At 37.1% G+C, this 21,789-nt stretch overlaps 1 protein-coding gene across 1 annotated transcript; it reads left to right on the top strand.

The window, feature by feature from the left end:
• The first annotated feature begins 105 nt into the window (after positions 1-105).
• On the top strand, positions 106-11,133 carry SmD3 (small ribonucleoprotein particle protein SmD3). The gene is made up of 4 exons (XM_089243872.1): positions 106-569; positions 6,684-6,725; positions 10,091-10,127; positions 10,996-11,133. Exons 1-3 carry the CDS (start codon positions 251-253, stop codon positions 10,093-10,095), a joined length of 366 nt encoding a protein of 121 aa, XP_089099998.1. The 5' UTR covers positions 106-250; the 3' UTR covers positions 10,096-10,127; positions 10,996-11,133.
• Positions 11,134-21,789: the final 10,656 nt, after the last annotated feature.

Below are 21,789 nucleotides of genomic sequence, written 5' to 3' on the forward strand. Positions count from 1 at the left end.
AAAATTTGATCTGAAATAGTTTCTGTCATCTTAGATATTTTACAATTTTTCTAACGGAAAGAAGGAATTAAAACTACACACTTTTTTCTTACTTCTCATGTTAAATGTGAAGAGCGCATTTTCTTCAGAATAGTAGCATTTGTGTGTTGTTCTTGACGTACGGACATTGAAACTGTTAAATTAGTTTAGTTTTTTTATTTGAGTATATCGAGTTTCTCAAGAGAAGTATTTTTGTTTCTGTACAGAAACAATGTCTTTGGGTGTACCAGTCAAAGTTCTGCACGAAGCTGAGGGCCACACAGTCACTTTGGAGACCAATACCGGCGAAGTGTACCGCGGAAAATTGGTCGAGGCCGAAGACAATATGAACTGCCAGATGTCAAGCATCACCGTGACCTACCGAGATGGCCGTACCGGCAAGTTGGAGAATGTGTACATCCGTGGAAGCAAGATCCGTTTCCTGATCTTGCCGGACATGCTCAAGAATGCTCCCATGTTCAAGCGTACCGGCCCACGTGGGGGCGGAGGAAGCACTGGAAGGGGAAAATCTGCCATTTTGCGTGCTCAAGGTACCAATTACATTCCGTTTCGTAGATTTCGATTCGAAACACGTAATGTCAAGTCATAAATGCATAGCAATGAAATGGTTTTGTTGTTATTAGGAGGTGCCAATGGGGGGAAATGAAACCTCGTAATTTTATGTTTTAATGGGTTTTGGTGTAATCCTTGCATTGAATTGTAAATTGCATTGTAATCCTAATCACCATTTGGTTATATGTTATAATTCTTGTAAAATTTATTACTCTGTCTAGTTTGATTCAGAACATGCAAGTAGATCATAAGCGGTGCTTTCATATGACGAGTAGTTATTGATGTTCATGTTTCAGTTTTTTCACCCATAGTAGAATGTTTTGCGTTGTCAGCCGAGTCAAAAATCATCATAATAGTGTGTTTCCTACACTTTATTAAAATTCTTCCGGATTGTTCTGCAACGTACGTCGCAAATTTCAGCATATTCTGCTTTGGGGTTATTTCTCCCATGGGGTAGTGTGTCCAGGTCCCCTAAATTGGCTGCCTTTTTTATTAGTGGCACTGGCCTCAATGCTGTCTTAAGAGCATCACAGGCCAAATAATTTTTCTGAGGTCCTCTGGCAAATGGAATGGCTATATATAATCTTTCATTTCTCATGGCGAGTTCCTTATCTGAAGGCGGGTATTTTTTTTCCCTTTTGGTCCTCTGTTGGTGCTGGGTTGCAGTTTTTTCTTATTCCTTCTAGAACTTTTTGTGATGCAAGTGACGTTAAATTTAATTCTTCCATAACCGTGGAGTTTTTTTTTAACTGGTTTTACTTTGTCATCAAGTTCTGTTCAAGCAGACTAGAGGGGGGCGCTAACCTTGACCCTCCCTTGTTTTCCGCATGTTGTTTGAAAATGGCCTATTTCTTCATTTTTAGCACCAGGTATATATCTAGATGCTGTATCCTCCATCGTTGTCAGGTTGTACCATTTTTTTTTTACTATCTTCTATGCCTTCTGTGTTTAGCTAGGAATTTTATGATGAGGTGTTTATGCTGTGTGCAGCTTCGATTTTCCCATTCAAACCACCGATCATTCAAAATGTTCTCTAAAACTATTTTTGCATACTAGCTGTTAAATAATCAAGTTTTTATTGAACCCATAGATCTTTTTTTTCCCATGAGTTGTATTTAACCTGCGAGCACGCGTACCACCTTGCGTGTCCTGGTGTTACTTTACTGGTACGAAGATGAGATCAAATGCTTACAAAGGTTTTTGAAGATGTTTCTACAGATGAAAAATCATTAAATGAGTCGTATCGGTGTGTGTCATAAGAGTTGTACTGTAACGCGCATGCTCCTGGGTTAAACAAAGTCCAGGTTTATATTCTAGAGAATAGGAGTTAAACAGAGTCGTGTTTTTAGTGGTCTTTCTTGCCAACGGAAAACAATGCGGGAAGAGCTCTAGTATGATTTTCTTTGTTGTGAGGGACGATAACTCGTCAACATCGAAACGGGCGAAACCAAAGAAATTTCCAACAAAGACACAAATTTTTGAGATGAAAAAAGATGAAATAAAAAAATTTTTTGCCTAAATAAAAGGGGTCAAGAGTTGACATTAAACTTTGTAGACCAGATACTTGATCAGGATTGAAGATGAAGTGATATGTTATAGAACAATGGATTTATAAATAAAAGTGATTCCAGAATATAAACTCTGGGTTTCTTTTGAGTTAAGAGGTTCGATTTAAACCAGGGGGTTGTACAGGGATGCAAGAGCTGTGCCGAAATGGTTTTCTTGCTACATGGTGTGCCTCGGCACTGAATCCCCGTGCATTTGTGCCAATTCTTGTTTATGGTTCATGGAAGTACCGCCAATGCACTGTAGTGATCAGATATCTGGAAAAGCCCGAAAATTTCGTTCACAGGACGCATTCTTTCCAAGACTAGGAAAAATATACGGAAAGGGAAACTTCCTATTTTTTTCATTTCCCATCATCTACCACTATCGCATTATCTTGTGACCCAAGTAGCTCTACTACCTTGAAATACAAAGTCCTGTACTGCTATTGGTATAACCCACGGGCTATCAAAGTCCCTGGATGATTGCCAAATTTTTTGATTTCTGAGAGTTTTTTCTCCTGCGGGTTGTATACAGAAAATAACTGTACTTTAACGGTTACCAACCTGCTTTCAAAGACAGCATATCTACTGTGTGAATTAGTTTTATTTCCCGAAAGATTGCACACGTGCCTTTGCAAGGAATTGAAAAGGGGATTGGTTGACTCGTTTAAATTTCCAAAATTTTTCAGAGATCATTGGGAAAAAAATGAGATCTCTTAAAGTTCCAGCTAAAATATCCATAGTTTTTCCATCTAGCCACTATGCGGTTGTGTGGTTATCATTGGCAGTTGCAGATTGTGACAATTTCACAGCATGAAAATCTAGATTTGGGAACGAGGTGGCCAGAGGGAAAAAAATCTCTACCCATGCGGAGCCTATTTTTGACACTATACTAACCTGTTTTTTCTGCGGTAGACAAAATGTTTTTGATCCTTTCAACTCCATTTGGCACCTCTCTTAGAGTGGCGCCTGATATAATCCCACGGTCGGCCCAGTATTGGTGGCGGGGGGGGGGCATGCTCTTAACAATGTCAAAGGAAGGTGTTTGTAATAGGAGCATGCTGATTTTACATAACTTCTGTGAGATACCAATTATATATAAATGTAATACCTTTCCAAAATATTTTTATTGGAGAGAATGAAATGTTTGCACCCTATCTGTTTTTCGCACTCGCTCTCGTGCATTTCTGGAATGGTATATTACTCCCTCACGTATTGCTGGGATGTTGATTAGCATTGTATCACCAACAGAACTATCAATTATGTGTGATGAATGGGTTGCACAACAATGCAAAGAATTACAAAAAGTGATATCAGTTCAGGGAATAGATATTGGGCAGACTTATTCAAACTTTGTAACCTTAAAAGCAGCCCAAAGTTCAAGATTTTCCCAGTTTTTTTTATCTTTAGCACATGGTAACGCAGACAGTGAAAGAGTTCAGTGTTAACAAAAGTCTGTTTGAACAGTGAAAAATCTGTCTATCTGATGTTTTAATGGAACAAGATAAACAAAATCTTATGTTCAAGGGCATGAAAAATTTAAAAAAAATTATCATTGAAATGCTAAATTCTTCTGAAAGCGACTCGTGATTTGTATAGAAAATATTGTAACAGCTTCAGGCTGAGAAAACAGCGGGAAAAAAAACAATTTTAATCTATTAACATGCTGTTATGTTTAGAAATTATTTAAGTAAATAAGGGGTATTTATATTTTTCTCGTTTTTTGCATTTCACTTTTGAATTTAATCATTTCTTTAAATTCTGTGAGAAGCTAACTTTTTTTCACTTAAAACCTTCTTATATGGGGCCGTTCAAGTATTAGGTAAGCACTGCCCCCTATCTCCTAACAAATTGGTGGGATCAGAAACACATGCTGGAGGGGGCATGAGGGGCTCGTCTGTCTCTCCCCCCCCCCCCCTGCTCAGACGGGGAAAAACAATTTTAATGTAAAAAACATTTAAAACAATTAAAATTTCAAAAGAAAATATCTTTATACGTCATTACAGTTGCCCTGTAAGTCATATATGGTAAACCCTAGACCTGTGGACCAAATGTGGCCCTGAATGTTATGTGATGTGGCTTGCCCCCCCTCAAACCCAATTTTGTAAAAATGAAATAAGCGGCACATTTTTACAGATTTCTTAAATGACCCATGGCACAATTCCAGAGCATTTAAGTGGCCCATGGCACATTTTCAGATCACCGAAGTAGGCCCGTGGCACATTCAAAGATCACTTAAGTAACCTGCGACACAGTTCCAGAACACTTAAACGATCCGTGGCATATTTAGACATCTTGAGAGACATGTGGCACAATTTCAGAGCATTTAAGCGGTCCCCTGGTGCAGTTCTGTATCACTGAAGTTACCCGCGGAACAATCCCAGATTATACTTTAGTGATCCCCAGCATAATTATGGATCAATTGAATGATGCGTTGCACAGTTCCAAAGCACTTGAGCTGCCTGGAAACATTTCGAGGGCACTTGAAGGATTCATCAAACATTCAGAGATCGCTGAAGTGGCCCTGTAAGGGATTTATCATTAGGGAGAATGTTAGTTCAGGTTCCCACAAACTAGCGAAAGAGTTTTTTCGTATTTGGCACACCGAGTAAAATGCCATCAAGAATATTTCATATTTTCATAAAGGGTGGTTGATGATGTTAGCATCATCCAAACCCCTCTCCTCCCATTGTCATCAAAAGTCAGCAAATTGGAAATCCCCCATCAATGCTGACGTAATACTTGAATTCCCCCTATTCTGCACACACTTTTTTGCTATATCAGGATGAATAAGATTTTGGTGTTCAAGCAGCAGAAATTCTTGATACCTAGGTTTTCCGTATGCATGGTGTTTAATTTGAAGAGAGTCTAATAATTTTTATTCGTAATTTCAGATACTTCAGAAAAATTTAAATGGACTTCGATTTGTGTGAAAGAAATTTATTTCGAATTATTTTTCCAACCATTTCTGGCGAAACTATTGGCATTTCACAGAAAAATTACTCCTTATATTGCAGATATAGTTAGTTTTTAGTTCTGCTCTATTTTCAAAATTTCTGCTCCAAAATAGATGAGAGGGGCTTGCATCTCTGGGTGAACCAGCTTAATCAGAGAAGCAGCTATAGTGTAATCTGCCGTCAATCTTGGCAACTTTTTCTGATGAAACGTCACCAGGGCCGACATAATGATGCTGGGTTGTCGACCATTCTTCCAGAATGTTCATTGAGCATTTTTTCCTTCCAAATGATGTCGCCCCATAAATGTCGCTAGCTACTTTGCTTTCGTTTTTTGCTGTGTTTTGAATGATTCAAAAACCATTGAGATGAGATCTTTTTTTTTTTTTCTTTGTTCTGCTTATGCAATATATACAGTTTGGTTTGCACACTGGAGTGTGCGGATTGGATTAGTTATTGGAATCATCTCTGAGGTTGTTTTCAGATTGTACCTTTAATTTTTATTATTATGGGAAACTTTTATGTCCAATGGTTTATCATTTTAAGTAGTCCAGTTTTTTTTTAACAATAATGTTTGTTATTTATGTAACAGGAAGAACTGTTCTGACCATTGTTTATTTAATAAGTCATGGTGTTTTTTTTTATTTAGTTTAAAATGTTTCATTTATAATCTTAGTATCTCATGTTTTGATGTGATTGTCCAGAGAGTGATATTTTTCATCACTATTATTATGCTTTTTTGGTGTACATTATTTTCTTTGCTGTAGAATTTTTTTTTAAGGGAAAAATTATATTTAGGTCACTTTTATGTGATTTTTTGAAAGAAATCACTTGGTTGAAACCAATGTGGTTTAAATCAAATAACCCTGAAAAAAGTTAAAAATGAAGGTATAACCTGAGAAGGAAGTATTCTGACTAAAAAAAGTAAATTGGCATAGAATTCTGGTGCATACTGCCAGCAAAAAAAGAAAACTTTAGGGAAAAAAAGCCCCAACAGGCTAGGAAGGAAATTTCCAAAAAAAAAGAAATCATACTATAGTTGGTTCTTAGAGGTGAATGTGACCCCTGCCACCAAAATTACAGAAAACCCAAATCCAAAAAAAATAATTTGAATGAAAACTAGTTAGGCCTTAACCCTTTATATTTTTATATATTTTATTAACCTGTTCCGTTCTTAATTCACAATGGCTTAGTATATCCCTCATATCTGATATATGAATGTTATTTTAGTGTTTTTCTTTTTGCACTGCGTGTTCATTATATGCCTGTGAGAAAGTGTGTGTGTGGGGGTTACTAAAGGCCCTAGTATAGGGTCTAATCTAGACACCTCAAAAATGGAAATTACTAGCATTCGTTAAAATAATTTAAAAAATAATTATATGAAATGTGCTCTTGGTGCAAAAAAGAAAAAAAGGGTTTGAGAATTTTTCAAAATTCCAGCACCTCTGATTACCCGCAACCTCGAACGAAGACTTCTGTAGTTATAAGAGCATTTCACTGTATATAAATTTAATTTTTTTTAATTGCATTTTGTTTATACAATACGACAGTAAGTTTGATAAATATATTCTGAGTCTTTTTCTTTTTATAGCTGCAAGGGGCCGAGGACGTTCTCGTACACTGTTCCAGCGTCGTAAGTGTTTCCCTTTCATAATTATTTGATATACAATTGATACAAAAGCCAAAAATTTTACCATTTGCTTCTATTGGTCATCACTAGTTGTGGAAATGTAAAAATTTAGATAATGATGATTGATAAATGTGTAGTGATTCCGAAACAGTGCACGTGTGTGTATATATATAAACATTTTGTAAGCTACAGACTATTTTACTGATGCAGTTATGTTGTAAGTTGTGGTAAGGATTTCAGGAGTTGATTTGGAGTAGGAATAGGTTATGATTAATGTCAAATGGCCAAAAAGGAAGTGTACCTCTCATCTTATAAAATGATATGTGGAGTGGAAGGAGATAAATAAAATTGGGAACATTATGCTTTCAAAGTCGATTCTTATGTATTCCTGGCTTTAATTATTTTTTAAATTGCATCGATTTTCCCTGACTGGCTGTATTTGACAAAATATTTGTGTATCCTTTAACTTAACAGTATGGAGAAGTTTGTGAAAGAACGTATTATAGCACTGGGAAAAATAGCAATGACATATCTATTTTAAGGGGGTTTAAAATAATTTAAGTCTATAGAGTTGTAATCACACTATCAAATTTCTTAAAACTTCTAATAAATATTCTAAGAATACTCAGCAAAAGAAGTTATCACAAAGTATGTTGAATCAAGCTGAGGTAATGATCAAGAGCGATTTTGAAAAGAAACTTATTTTAATTATGAAATGGATAAATTGTAGTAAAAGAGGCAGGATCAAACGTTCAAAAATGTTTGAAACTGAAGAGAACAAAAGCACTACTTGGACTTGCATCAGTGGCAAAAACCAGTGAAATAATTGCCTTTCTAATGAGTGTTTCAAGTCTTTCCTATAGTGATGGTTTTTTTTTTTTTTTTTAAATTAGTGATTACCAAGTTTACAAGGTAAAACTAAAAACTCATTTCCACATTTTTGAAATCTGAAATACTTATGCAGGGATGCCATAACGCGTCAAATACCCGGAATTTCAGAAAAGGACGCTTAAAAATTTTGTTTTTCTTTCCTATGAAAGAAGAAAAAATAGAAAAACCTCCTTAACTTTCTCTCTTTACCATTTATCATGATTGCTCAACCTTGAAAAGTGGTTTTACTACTTTGTACACTGTACTGTATTGATATACTCACGTGTTGTTGAAGAATAAGATGAGAGATATCTCTCTATATAGTTGCTTCCCTGAATGAAGGGCAGTGTAATCGTCAAATTTTGGCATTTTTATTCCCCTGCTGATTTTCTTCCTTCTGGTTACATACCGGAAATTATGGTACTTTCGTGGCTATTTGCCGGCATTCAAAGACAGCGTCTAATACGGCGTAAATTTGCCCTGTACCTATAATATTGTGAAGGTGCATTTTTTATTTTTAATCTTAAAGGATTGGAACGCCCGTTGGAATTGTAAAACTTTCCTGAGATCATGGAAAAACAACCAAATCTGTAAAAACTCAACCTTGAATATCCCCAGTTTTGTCATCTAGCTGCTATGTGGTAGTCATCGTTTTGCATCTCGAAAATCATGGATCTGTACGCAGAATCAGCTTTTTGGATGGGCACTATTCTTCACAGAATGTTTGGGTCACTTACACTCCAGCAATTTTAAATTACGGATAGTATTAAAGAAATTATTTTATTCCGATATTTTTATTCTTTACAAAAATATTTTTAATTTTTGATCTTCCCGGGGGGGGGGGGGGACCACTTATACCCTCCGCTCCCAAATTTTGCTTTTGGTGAAAATCCAGGTTTGGAACCCGCGATTGCGCAATGGTAATTGGCTAAAAATGTGATTTTCTAAGTTTCTAAATTTTGAGTTGGTTATTCCTTTGAAAAAACTTCTGGTTGCCACGGCGATCACACAGACCTACAACATGAATATATGTACATTAAACTTCAACTGCATGGATTACCAGTTTGGAGGATGAATGCAGGGTGCAACTGGGAGGGGGGAAGGGACAGGCTGATCTTGTATTCCAGGCTCTGGACTAGAGGGCACTAAATTCACCCTTTATAACTGTTTCTTCTACCTTACATGAGTGTGTCAAAATGTGTGCTTGCCCATTTCAGAAAGTATCTAGTTGCTGCGCACTAGATAGATGGCACCACTTACTGAACACAAAATATGCCAAATGCTGGGGGCACACTGTTAAGTTTCTCCACCACAAATCTCACATAGCTCCCATATTCAGGTGTGAAAATATGTGACAGTTAAATGGTGACATATTAGAGTGATGGTCCATTTTACCAGGAAAACCAAAGTATGAATAGGGAATCAGAAGATAAGTGTCTGAAAGAAAGAATCTAATTTGCTTTAAATTTGATCAGAAGATATTTAAAGTGTTAAATTTTTTTAACGAAATGTAAAATCAATCAAAGGAATTTATAGAATCATTTATTAGTAAATATATAAATGTGTGCCCCCAACTGTTAATTAAAGTAGATCCTGCTTATAACATTTTTTAAAAAACCGTCATAAAAAATGTTGAGATTATTTCCTATTTAATGTGTAAATAGGAAAACACTTTAAACAGGATATCTTAATGACAATTATACTTACTGTTAGGACCACGAAAATAAGTTGTACCAAGTGGAAAAACATTCTAAATGGGAGAAATGTTAGAAGCAGCATCAACTGTATATTTGTTTTAGATTTATTACATGTGCGCAATTCCATACATTAAATTCTCAGTGCTAATGCGCTTCTTTGCAAGCTTTTCCTACTAGTAGACAATGAAAGTAAATGAACCTTTTTTTTTTCTTTTTTTGGATAGAACATATGTTTTTAGAAATGAATTATATTGATTCTTTGATTCTCTCACACATACCTTCTTCTCGTACCCAGAACATGACTCACTTCTGTCTCAACGAAGAAATATAAGCAGGTAATTAAAGACCTGAGTCATGCTGGAAGAAAAAATCATAGAGATACCAGTGAATAATGGGGGGGGGGCATAATCTCTTTCAAGTTAAATTTTTTTTTTTGAGAGGGACCCAAACTTCCATTCAAAAGGATCCAGATTTTTCGAATAACCTGAGTCCTGGGGCCCAGGTAAATTAGAGTACAGCGTCATCTCTGCAGAGGCTGTTGCACATTAGATAGCGAATAATTATGTCTTTGGAGATGTTTGGGGCCTGTGCCACAATCATCTAATCTTGCCTCATATTCGTGCACCTTGGCCTTCGAGAGCCTTAATTCCGAGAGATACCTGTATTCCATTTTTCTCAACATTTTATTATTGACTTCTAATTTATTGAACATAGCAAGTAAATGATCATATGAAGATTAAAAGTATTTTCAATAAAAAAAAAATTGAATTGTGATTTTTTTTTTTTTTTTTTCTTTTTCAGATTGAAGAAGTGAGTCAATTGCTACATTTTTAGATGAGTATGTTGTATAGAATTTTGTGTAATATACTTTAGTCATTTTTCTATCTCTTGTTCTTAGGGAAGTATGTATAAGTGTACTTATCTATTATTTGGCATACCTGAATTTGATCTCCCTCGACATGAAAGTTGGGCAATTCATTCAATTTTGCTTTATATTGGTTTTTAGCACATGTAAAATTTGGTGGGGTTATGCAAATGATAATTGTTGATCAGATATTAATGTAATCTTGGTCTTATACATAATTAGTTTTGATGGATAATAACTAGTTTTATATCTTCATTGATTCCTTTAAAAAACCGGTGTGTAAAGAAGGAAGTGTGTGCTACACTATTACATTTTTCTTTACTCGCATGTGTTTTGCCAAGGAATGTGAATGAGGTACATGTGTGGTTTAGTAGTAGTGATAGCACCAATATTGACAATTGAGATTTCCAAAAAGTTAACCGGTAAACATTGACGCTTTACCCAGGTGGTGCAGTAATGAGGTTTGACTGTATATATAATTTTCATCAGGGGTTGACAAATCGAGAAAAAATCTAGACACCATCCAAATATTTTAGGAGCCAAGCATATTTCTTTTACCCAAACTAGTAATCACATATATAGATGTTAAGATGACAATACAAATTTTTTTAGTCACCCTGGCAACCTGATGCCCAAGATTTGTAAAGCACTGATTTTCACTGCATCTAATATAATTCTGCCTGTTAAAGGGAGTAAAAAAAACCATTTCATCACACAAAAAAAATCTCGAATTTTCTTAGTTTGTTGTATTTATATGTATCAAAATAAAAAAAAAATTATCTTAAAAATTTTCATTTTTGAAACTAAAAACTTTGAATAATTTTTCTCCCCCTTTTTACAGGTTGAGAAGCTGGATGGAGCATCTTTTTCATCTTTTTTTTTTTGTGAATTTTTAATTTTCATATTTTTAAAAGGACATTTTTTTATAGCCACATACATGGTTGTAATGTAATATTGAATAAATGCTGTTAGAAAGTGATTTTTTTTTTTTCATGAATGTTGTAAGGTGTCTCAGTAATTGGTTTTTTTTTTGTAATATTGTATTCACATTGAAATTTTATCCAATACTACAGAGCCCCAAAGCAGAATGTTTTGGAATGAGTCCTCGGCTAACTGGAAATGTTCTGGTATAAAAATTTTCATGATATTTCTACGTTTTTCTTAAATTTTTCTAGATGTGTTCTGTGACGTACATCACAGATTTTGGCAATTCTGCTTTGGAGACTAAAGAGGAGAAATATGCTGTTAGCAGGTTTTTGACAGTTTAAACCATTATTTCCCATTGCCCTTTCAGAAATTTTGAACATTCCATCACCCACGTTGGGAATCACTGGTTTAAACTGTCACCTCATAAACCTGAAATATTGCTTTTCAATATAAATATTCCTGTTGAAAATACATTGAGTGCATGTACCCTTTAAAGCATGCCCTTTCACACTAGCACTAAAGATGCAGACGTTTAGCAGCGTGCGCAAGATAAAAGAGCATTACAACATCAAATAGATAATTTAAATTTTCTTGAGTTAACCAAGATTTTAAACTGAAAAAAAGATGTACATGCTTATTAACTGAGGAAGTAAAATATTTTGGGAGCTGAAAAAAAAATAAAGGAAAAATTTTTGGAAACAAGTTTTATTTGGCCTTGGTGCCTGTATAGTATGACGTCTAAATTGTATTCCAGATTTATGTAATTTCAGATTGAGGTGGCCACTTCTTTTATAAAACATTTTTTATAAACGTACAAATGTTGTAGAGGGAGTAGTTTTAATGATGGAAAAATGTATGCATAAGTATTTTTATTCAAAAATGATACGGATGAAGTACTTGTGTGTGACGAAAAGCGTTGAAAAAAATTGCTGAAGTATGTTCTTCCCCCCCCCCCTCATGCCATACCAACGCAAAATAAAGCAGTTTTAAAATGGATTGGGAACATTTATTCCTGATAAAATTTCCTAATGTTGCGATTTAATTCTATACTGTTTTCCAGGATAGTTTTGAATCTAAAAAATCCCTAAATACTTGAAGGTGTCTACTCTATTCACAACTGCACGTGCAATCGGAGTTACAGCCATCTGTCACACTGATATTTTAGGATGCCAAAATCAAATAACATTTATGGTCCTGATGTAAATAAAAGCACGTGTGCGATACCCAAAATGATTGGTTGAAGAACATTTCACTTTTTCTTACTGCGCAACACCGACAAAAATATAGTCCTTTGTCGTTTGCCCCTCATACCATAAAATAACTAAAAATTTTTATTTTTTTTTAAATATTTATTCCATATTATTTGAAAGTTATCTGGAAGACGGGAAAAATATTTTTTAAAGATCGATCAAAGCGTTTTTGCTGCTGTGTCTTCAGGGTGGGTGTTGACAGGATACGCCTTTCCAACTCAAACATTACGGTACCCTTCTTAAACGGAAGTTTCATTTCATTATTATTCCTATTCGCAAACAGATTTGATATACACTTGTATACGCTTCTTCAAGAGGTCTTGCAAGAAAGAGAGTTTTCTTTATCTTTGATGACATAAATGAAATATGCGTGTCTATCTTGTTTGGCAGAGCCATTTGAAAATGCATTTCTTTGCAGCTGCTCTGTACTCCTATAAACAAAGTTTCTGTCAAGATTTTTTTTCTCACCCACGCGCTTTGACGTACACTGAACGGGGGGGGGGGGGGTCACTTATCGTTCGTGGTGAATGTACGCATTTCAAAAGAATTCTCACTCCTGCTTGAGCAGCTTGTTGGGAGGAAGTAATATTGGTTTCGTCGAAGGCGGGGAGCCGAAGTCAGGATTATCACGTAGACGTGAAGGTAACGTTTTCAAACTCTGGTTCGAAAGAGCTCATTTTTGATTCAGTTAGCCTCATTATGACAGACATTATAGATCCGGTGAGAAAGCCTGGCCTGGGGGACCCGTTAAAGATTCCAGTCCAGGGGCTCCTGCTGCTGGATGTTGGGGTCATGGCTCACAACCTACGCACGGATAAAAAACGGAAATTGTCGACAAAAAACAGGATATCAACAACAGGTTGAAGTAAATGTTGATGACTCTCTCATCAAATTGGAACTTCTACAGCCCGTGGATTATTATGAAATATTTAATTATACAGACCCGCAAGAAAGATAAAAAAGCGGCAACACAACGGTAAGTTGCTCATAATTTGTTTCACGTTATAATTGGTATCATATCCGGCCCAGGAAAATCATACGGCGTAAATTAGCTCGGAAATAAAATTGTAAAATTCTGAAGGAAAAAAAAATGATATTATTTTACGGCAGATAGTGAGAAAAAAAAAACTCGCACAAACTTTTGTAACGACCATGGCCCCACATCCTGCCGCAAGACACACCCCCCCCCCCCCCCCAGGCTGTGTCTGGGCTGGAGCCCTGTCATCCCAACTCTTGAGGAGTGTGCCATGATAATGACAGAATACGTTATCGAATTTTTTTTTGGGAGATATATATATACCTCTTTCTATTATAATTGGTGTTATCAACAGTTTTTATTTCAAAAAAATTTGGAGAACAGTGAACAAAAATTTCCAGGAAAATTCTTCATAAGTTAGAATCATGATTTACAATCTCGCGTTTGAGGAAAAAACGCTCGTGTTCGGAACACGTAATGAAGGGGCGGATAAAATTACAACGAATAGAGATAAAGCATGCGGAGTGATATCAAAAATTGGTGCAGCGGTTTATTTACATCTGGACCCAAGTTAGAGCGAACAGAGTTTAGTTTAATCTATATTTAATTTTAAATTTCTAAATCAGAATGCGTTCTTTATGGTGTGAAAATTATTTTCTTCCCCATTTCTATCGATTATTTTTGCATTTTCGATATTTTCCCGTGATATTCCTGAATTATCGATTAAATCCTTATTATCGTCTTTGGCTGTATCCTGCACTGTGTCAGGGTAGAACTCCTTAATACAATATGAAGGCGTCTTATCATTGGTCAGTTATAAATATACAATCTACTCCAATGCCTGAGCAAAAAATGTTCATGTGAAGCATGAGGAGAAACAAAAATTTTCAGTTTTCCTCTGCTTTTCTAGCATGGGCTGCGTTCATCTGAAATAAAAACATTCACTTCCAACACCATCCGGTCAAAGCAAAGTTTATGCACTGCAGCACCAAGTTCTCTGTCTCTCAGATCACTTATTCGCATTTAATAAGGAGCTGGAAGGGGTGTGTCTTTTTGACGATAAATAATTAGTACCGAGAGAGGTGAAAATTTTAAAAAGAGCAATTCTTTTGTTTTCAATGCTCGAAATATTCAAGTTTTATAGATTATGGCCTCTGAAATTCACTAACAAACTTAAAAATATGTTAAAATAGGCATTTATGGCATTTTGTCTGAACTTCCGGACTCTACTTATGACAATTGGATTGAAAAATACACAATAAAATCATTATACGCTTGTTTTCGTGAAACTCTTAAAATTTCTGATACTTCAAGTGCTAAATTTCATCTTTAAACTGCTCAGATCCTAAGGGTAGGGGTTCAAATATCTTGCCAACCAAAGGTCTAAGCTATTTTTTTTCTCCTAGATTTGTATTTATGAACCTGCCTTAAGGACCATATTGGGTAGCCGCCCCCCAGAACGAAGTGGTGGGAAGGTTAACAAATATCTCTAAAAAACAGGTGTGGTGCCATTCTTCCTTTTATTTTTCCAGCAGTAATGCACAACAGTACTATTTCTTTTCAGCAGAGGCAATGGATTTGCATCCCTCTCAAAAGTCATAAAAAATACCCCAAAGCAAACATTCTTTATTCAATTTTCTGATCCCCGACAAACCACAGTGTCCATAGATTTGTGCTACGCTATATGGCTGTCTATCTGTAATCAGTGCCGTCTTAAGGCATGGGCCCACCCGGGCACGGCATGGGGGGGCCTCACAAAAATGAGATCTGGTTGAATTTTTCGAGAATTTGCCTGGTAGGGCGTCAGAAAAATCACTTGGCCCGGGCCCATGATGCTCTTAAGACGGCCCTGTCTGTAATTGCTTGAAAACGATGTTGAAACAAAAACTAATTTTTCACCTCTCTACTAGCATTAAACTTACTGTCATCACTATAACCGGCACTCAAAAGAATGTCGATGAATCCCCCTGGAATATCTTAGGGACCCCTGGGGCCATATGGCCCCCGGTTGAGAACCACTGGTCTAGGACGTTCACCCGGAAAGTCAAAGGACGTGGGTTCGATTCCCCACAGGAGCAATTGAATTTTTCTCTCTTTCCAAAAAAGTATATCTTCGCATCAGCCAGCTGTTAATGACCTTTGCATGAATAGCAGAGAGTGACGTCATCCTAGGACGTGTTTATAACCTAACGTGAAATTTTTTTTCTGTGTAATGCTCGTTTTTCAGTGCTCCATCAATTTTTGTAACTATGAGTGAAGCGCAATGATTGAATACTTGTACCGTTGCGGTCCTGTTGCTCCCTAGATGTGTAGGAAGCTGTTGAACAGCCGCTGAAAAGGAAGAAATGTAACGTGACTTTGTGCTCGAGCGAACGAGCGATTTGTAAGAACGTGAAGCTTAAAAAAAAAAAAGTATGAGTGCAGTAGTATTGGAAAGATGGAATTAATGGATGGTAGAGGAAAGTAGGCGTATTTAGGCTACGCTTGTAAATGTTCTAAATTCGAATAAAGTCTGTTTTTTGAAATCGTTAGTAAAATCCCGGAATACTTTGATTTGAAGCCGCAGCCATTTCCTTAGGAGCCAACAGATGTCCGATAAACAACTTATTTTAAAAAATTTTGTTCTCTGTAAATTTAAGGAAAAATTGAATAAGTAAAAGTCTCGCTCTTCGGGAAAGGTGAAAAACTTGGTGAGGCTACAATAATCTTTTCAGACTCTCTCTCATCCCTGCATACCATCAAGGATCCACTCTACAGGAATATTGTAGCACGACAGGTCCGATCCGTCTTATGCTCTAACCCACAGATGAAATTAGCATGTATCAAGGCACGTGTGGGCATCTATGGTAACGAACAGGCAAATCTCCTTGCAAAATCTGCCACAGAGAGAGAGAGAGAGCCTCGTCTGATTTTTCGTTGTTCTTACCTATATATATATAAATCATGGGCCGTAAAAATTCTTCTCAACGAAATGCACGAGAAATGGCAATATAGATGGACGAATGAGAGGAAAACGGGTATTACCCACTGTTAGAAGTGGGTTAAGGAAATGGACCATAGAAATGATTCCCTCCTATACCGAACATGGTCCACGTACATTTCCCACGTACCTTGCAAGGTTTCACTAACGGACAGACAAATGTGGGGCGGAGGGCACGGTTTCGCATTATGCCACAGCGTGCCCTGTCACAAGTCACCCTCATTTCAGCAGTCCTCCAACAGACGTACAGCAGTGGAAATTGTCTACTCTTCAAAATCCCGGAAAGAAAAAAAAAATTGATGAATTTTATTGAAGATAACCAGTAACTTATCATTCCCAAACCAGCATTGCTGCAAGATGATCCAAAGCGTTACAAGACTCGCAGACTCTGACTATGAACCATAATGTTTCGGTTTTCCTGCCCAATAGGACATCTCTATAAGGACAGTGAATTATTTATTCTACGAACAGTGAATATTTTGGTATTTTAGCCTGAATGTCTGGGTATATTTTGGTATTCTAGCCTGAATGTCTGGGTATATTTTGGTATTCTAGCCTGAATGTCTGGGTATATTTTGGTATTCTAGCCTGAATGTCTGGGTATATTTTGGTATTCTAGCTTGAATGTCTGGTATATTTCGTTTGCAGAACAATGATGTTGTTCTATTCCTATTGCGCAAATGTTCTGTATATTTATATATCTTAATGCTATCACATTTAGTTATTTTTATAATCACATTTATTCTAATTTTGTAATCTATATCTTCATGATAATAACATGTATCGGAGGTCCAGCGACCGTATGACGGCGGGAGGTTTGCCTGTGCTCCTTGTTCACTGCCGTGGGCTTCCGGGGTATGGTTGCTGGGGTGGGGGCGGCATCCTGGCGGTTTGGGATCCTGCGGCTCTCGAGTCGGAATGCCCGCCGGACCTGAAGATCTTTTTTCCAACATGGCCCAGCCGCAAGATAATCTGCTTATATCCCGCAAGGGACAGAGCGGGGGCCATGTTTGGTGTTGGTGTAGACCGATGGGACTTCGGTCCCGGGTCGCAGATATGTAGACCGATGAGACTTCGGTCCCGGGTCGCAGATATGTAGACCGATGAGACTTCGATCTATGGTCGCAGGATGAAGACCGATCGATGGGCGCTAATTCGAGATAAACCAGGCACGTAATTCTTTTTTATCTTATGTATTTATTCGACTTATCATATATATCATGTTCAATTGTATCTTTCGTATCTATTCGACTATGTATCACGTTTAATTGTATTTTTTTTGTATTTATTCGACTTTATATCACGTTTAATTCGGTCTTTCGTATTCATTCGACTTGTATGTTCTTCTCACCGTATTTAGTGACACATGTAGAGAAGTACAGCTTCTCTACATGCTCACATTCTTGTATTATAAAATGGTTTTTTCTTTTTTTTTCCGGTTCAATACAGGGTTTAAGCTAGATAAAAAATTCCTTTAGGAAAAAAGCGAAAATGGGGGGAAAAGCTTTAACAAAATGCTGCAATACTAATGATTTATGGTTGATGTTTTCCCGTTTCTTACCTCCTGTACACATTTTGCAAAATTGGCTACTACTTTTTTCGTATTTTAAGATTTTGCCTCACATTTTGCAAAAAATGTGACCGTAGCTTAAACCCTGGTTCAATATGATGTATTGCCTCTCGTAGGAAGAAAAAGAATCTATCCCTGACCCTGAGAAAATCCTGCGTATATAAATTACTGTCTCATTCAGATTTTATTAGACTTTTTATTACTGTTTCATTTAATTTTTTGTGTGAAAATAATGCACTAGATCAGGGTTTTCTAACTTGAAAGCTTGTGCGGAACCCTTAACAAATTTTGAATATTTTTTCAATACACAGGGTATCCCAGTAGTCTGTATTCGCTCTGCGGAACAAGAATCTTCACTTGTAATAGATAAGTGTTAAAAAAATATGTACAAGGTGTTTCAAAAATAACCATCCGATTTAAAAAATCATAACTATTCAGCTTTTAATCCATTTTGATTGAATAATGTGTAGGTAAAAAGAGGGAAGAGTTTCACAGCAGAAATCATTTTGTGTTATAAGCTTCACGAGTCCGTAACAACTGTTCATCATGCGTCGACAATACCCTAGTGTTGAACTTCCTATTACTCAGAGCATTAGGGGATGGTATAAACAATTGCGAGACACAGGGTGTCTGCAAAAGGAAATTTCCTGGTCGCTCCTGCATGTCAGACGAGAATGTAGACCACATCCGACAGTTTCACACGTAGTCCGCAGAAATCACTCATAGTGGATGCAAACATGCTCGCAAAAGTTTGGGATGAATTTGACTACTGTATAGACATATTGATCACCTTTAATTTGGTTTGTAAAAAGCTTTGATTAGCCATGTGATATAAAATAAATCTTAAGTGTCTATGTTCAATATTTTTCGTAATATACGCATTTCTAATCGAGTGATTCTTTTTGAAACGCCCTATATGTTCGTGAGTTACACATAGTATTACCACATAATCCATATTTTACGGTGCAATATTCGTTTTTTCATAACATTTGGCTACTTCGTTTTAACAAGAATGTTAATTTTGCCAAGCTTGCTGGAAAAAGCTCACTTTGAAATTTTTAAATCTTAAATTCGTTACTTTACTACAAGCTATGCATAGATGAAAATGTGTGATGAAATATTTTCTTTCTTTCTCTTCATTCGTCATCCAATACACACAGTTTCAGGATAACGAAAAAAATTCTCATTTAAAATTTTTTTTTTCTCCACTCCTTCATTTTCTGCACAATATGATTAATTAGACCGTTACTGATATAGCTCACTGCCGATTCCGACCAAAATTTTTTTTTTCTCACTGTGAGGTTCAAATGCATAACGTTTGTTGTGCAGACTTTTTCTTCAATAACATGCTGTTTGATCGTTATGGCGCTGTTTTTGCAATTATTGCTTGTATTAGAAGAGGCACTGACAAGGACAAAAAAGGGTATTGAACACACGAAATCGCTGAGCATCTTGTGGCACAGTTCGTGAGTATCTTATCAACCAAGGCTACCATATTCCACTGCTATGTAATTAGTATTCCACAAATACCCAAGTTTTTTTAATCATGACAACTGGTATGCAGTATCACTGATCTCGTTTAATTTACATTAAAATTCACGAAATGCAAGAAGTTGTCAAAAGAACCAGAAAAAGTGAAAACAAATGTTTGATGAAATCAGAGCCAGAACTAGGGGGCAACTGCCCCGGGTGCTGAATTTTAGGGGGTGGGCAAATATCAGGAAAGAACACGAAGTACCGTTATAAAATTTGAAGTGGAGAGGGCAGCAAAATCATGTTTGTCCCTCCTCACAAAAATCGTAGTTACGACCCTGGATGAAATGGTCGTTAACAATAAATAAATAATATTAATGACAAAATACGGAACAAGAGAAAAAATTACAACTCACTGTATTTGGTAATGAGTTGAGAGTAAATTTTGGCATACACCATTGCCATCCGAAATGAACAAGTGGTCAAAGGAAGAGAAAGAATGAATTCTCCCGGCCCCTCTAGTCCAATGTGCCAAACCAGCAGTAGCTACCGTGAATACGAACAAACACTATTAATTCTGATGCTTCTGCAGAGTTGAACAAGATGAGTTAATATCAAATACAGCGAAAACTATAGCCAAATCACTGGATCGCTTATCCTCTGATGAAAGAGGGCACAAACTCTGATATCGTGGTATCAGGGGAGCTAAAAAATTCCAACGTGAACATGAAACTGTCAGTTTTTAGCAATTGACCGAGTAGGGGTTTTTTTTTTCCTGGAACATGTTACATTTTCACTTGTCTGTGTTACATGACCAGCACTGATTGGACATTGAGAGCGATTATGTGTTACTGGGGATGAGAATCTTGAAGTTTTCTGTGAGCTCACTCACATACAATGATGGTCACTCCTGGGAAATTCACCTTACATTTTTCTTTCAAAGTTAAACAAAAAATAATTAGAAGAAAAAGAAAGCAGTTGAACATCAATGCTTTTCTTCAAGACCTCCTTCCAAGAAGGATTGACAGAGATCTTCCCTTTCATGTGGCTCATGACTGGAGTCCCTCTCAGAAGAGGTTGAGAGCAAAAAATGTGACAACAGGACATTTATAAGTTGCAAAAACTTCAATTAGGCTACTCAACGTTTTCACTTTGACTCAAACGCCAAATGTTTGGAAAATTATCCTTTCTGTATATTGAATCGATGTAATTATTGTGGATCACAAAAATGTGTTGCTATAATACACTGAAGAGCCAAAAAAACTGGTACACCTGCCTAATATCGTGTAGGGCCCCCGCGAGCCCGCAGAAGTGCTGCAACACGACGTGGCATGGGTTCGACTAGTGTCTGAAGTAGTGCTGGAGGTAATTGACACCATGAATCCTGCAGGGCTGTCCATAAATCCGTAGGAGTAAGAGGGGGTGGAGATCTCTTCTAAACAGCACGTTGCAAGGCATCTCAGATATGTTCAATAATGTTCATGTCTGGAGATTTTGGTGGCCAGCGGAAATGTCTAAAGTCAGAAGAGTGTTCCTGGAGCCACTTTGTAGCAATTCTGGACGTGTGGGGTGTCGCATTGTCCTGCTGAAGTTGTCCAAGTCCGTCGGAATGCACGTGAATGGGTGCAGGTGATCAGACAGGATGCTTACGTACCTGTCAGAGTCGTATCTAGACGTATCAGGGGTCCCATATCACGCCAACTGCACACGCCCCATACCATCACAGAGCCTCCACAAGCTTGAACAGTCCCCTGTTGACATGTAGGGTCCATGGATTCATGAGGTTGTCTCCGTCCATCAGCTCGAAGCAATTGGAACCGAGACTCGTCAGACCAGGCAACGTGTTTCCAGTCCTCAACAGTCCTATGTCGGTGTCGTCGGGCCCAGGCGAGGCATAAAGCTTTGTGTCGTGCAGTCATCAAGTGTACACGAGTGGGCCTTCAGCTCCGAAAGCCCATATCGATGATGTTTCGTTGAATGGTTCGCACGCTGACACTTGTTGATGGCCCAGCATTGAAATCTGCAGCAATTTGCGGAAGGGTTGCACGTCTGTCACGTTTAATGATTCTCATTAGTCGTCGTTGGTCCCGTTCTTGCAGGATCTTTTTCCGGCCGCAGCGATGTCGTAGATTTAATTTTTTACCGGATTCCCAATATTCACGGTATACTCGTGAAAATCCAAATTTCATCGCTACCTCAGAGATGCTATGTCCCATCTCTTGTGCGCCGACTATAACACCACGTTCAAACTCACTTAAATCTCGATAACCTGCCATTGTAGCAGCAGTAACCGATCTAACAACTATGCCAGACACTTGTTGTGTTATATAGGCGTTGCGGACTGCAGCGACGTACTCTGATTGGTTCCATATCTCTTTTTTTGTATATGTATGCCTTTACCAGTTTGTTTTGGCTCTTCAGTTTAGTTTTTCATTGAATATTGTCACTTCAAAAGCCCT

Source organism: Pholcus phalangioides, unplaced genomic scaffold (genome assembly GCF_987345545.1).
Source record: "Pholcus phalangioides strain wild (caught in Gottingen) unplaced genomic scaffold, Ppha-v1.0 ptg000015l_1, whole genome shotgun sequence".
In the NCBI taxonomy this organism is placed as follows: Eukaryota; Metazoa; Arthropoda; class Arachnida; order Araneae; family Pholcidae; genus Pholcus; species Pholcus phalangioides.

Excerpts from the sequence above, each read along its gene's own strand:
- SmD3 (XM_089243872.1), top strand. The coding sequence starts at position 251 with ATGTCTTTGGGTGTACCAGTCAAAGTTCTGCACGAAGCTGAGGGCCAC. Across the intron at positions 570-6,683 it reads TGCCATTTTGCGTGCTCAAG|CTGCAAGGGGCCGAGGACGT; the intron begins GTACCAATTACA and ends TTCTTTTTATAG.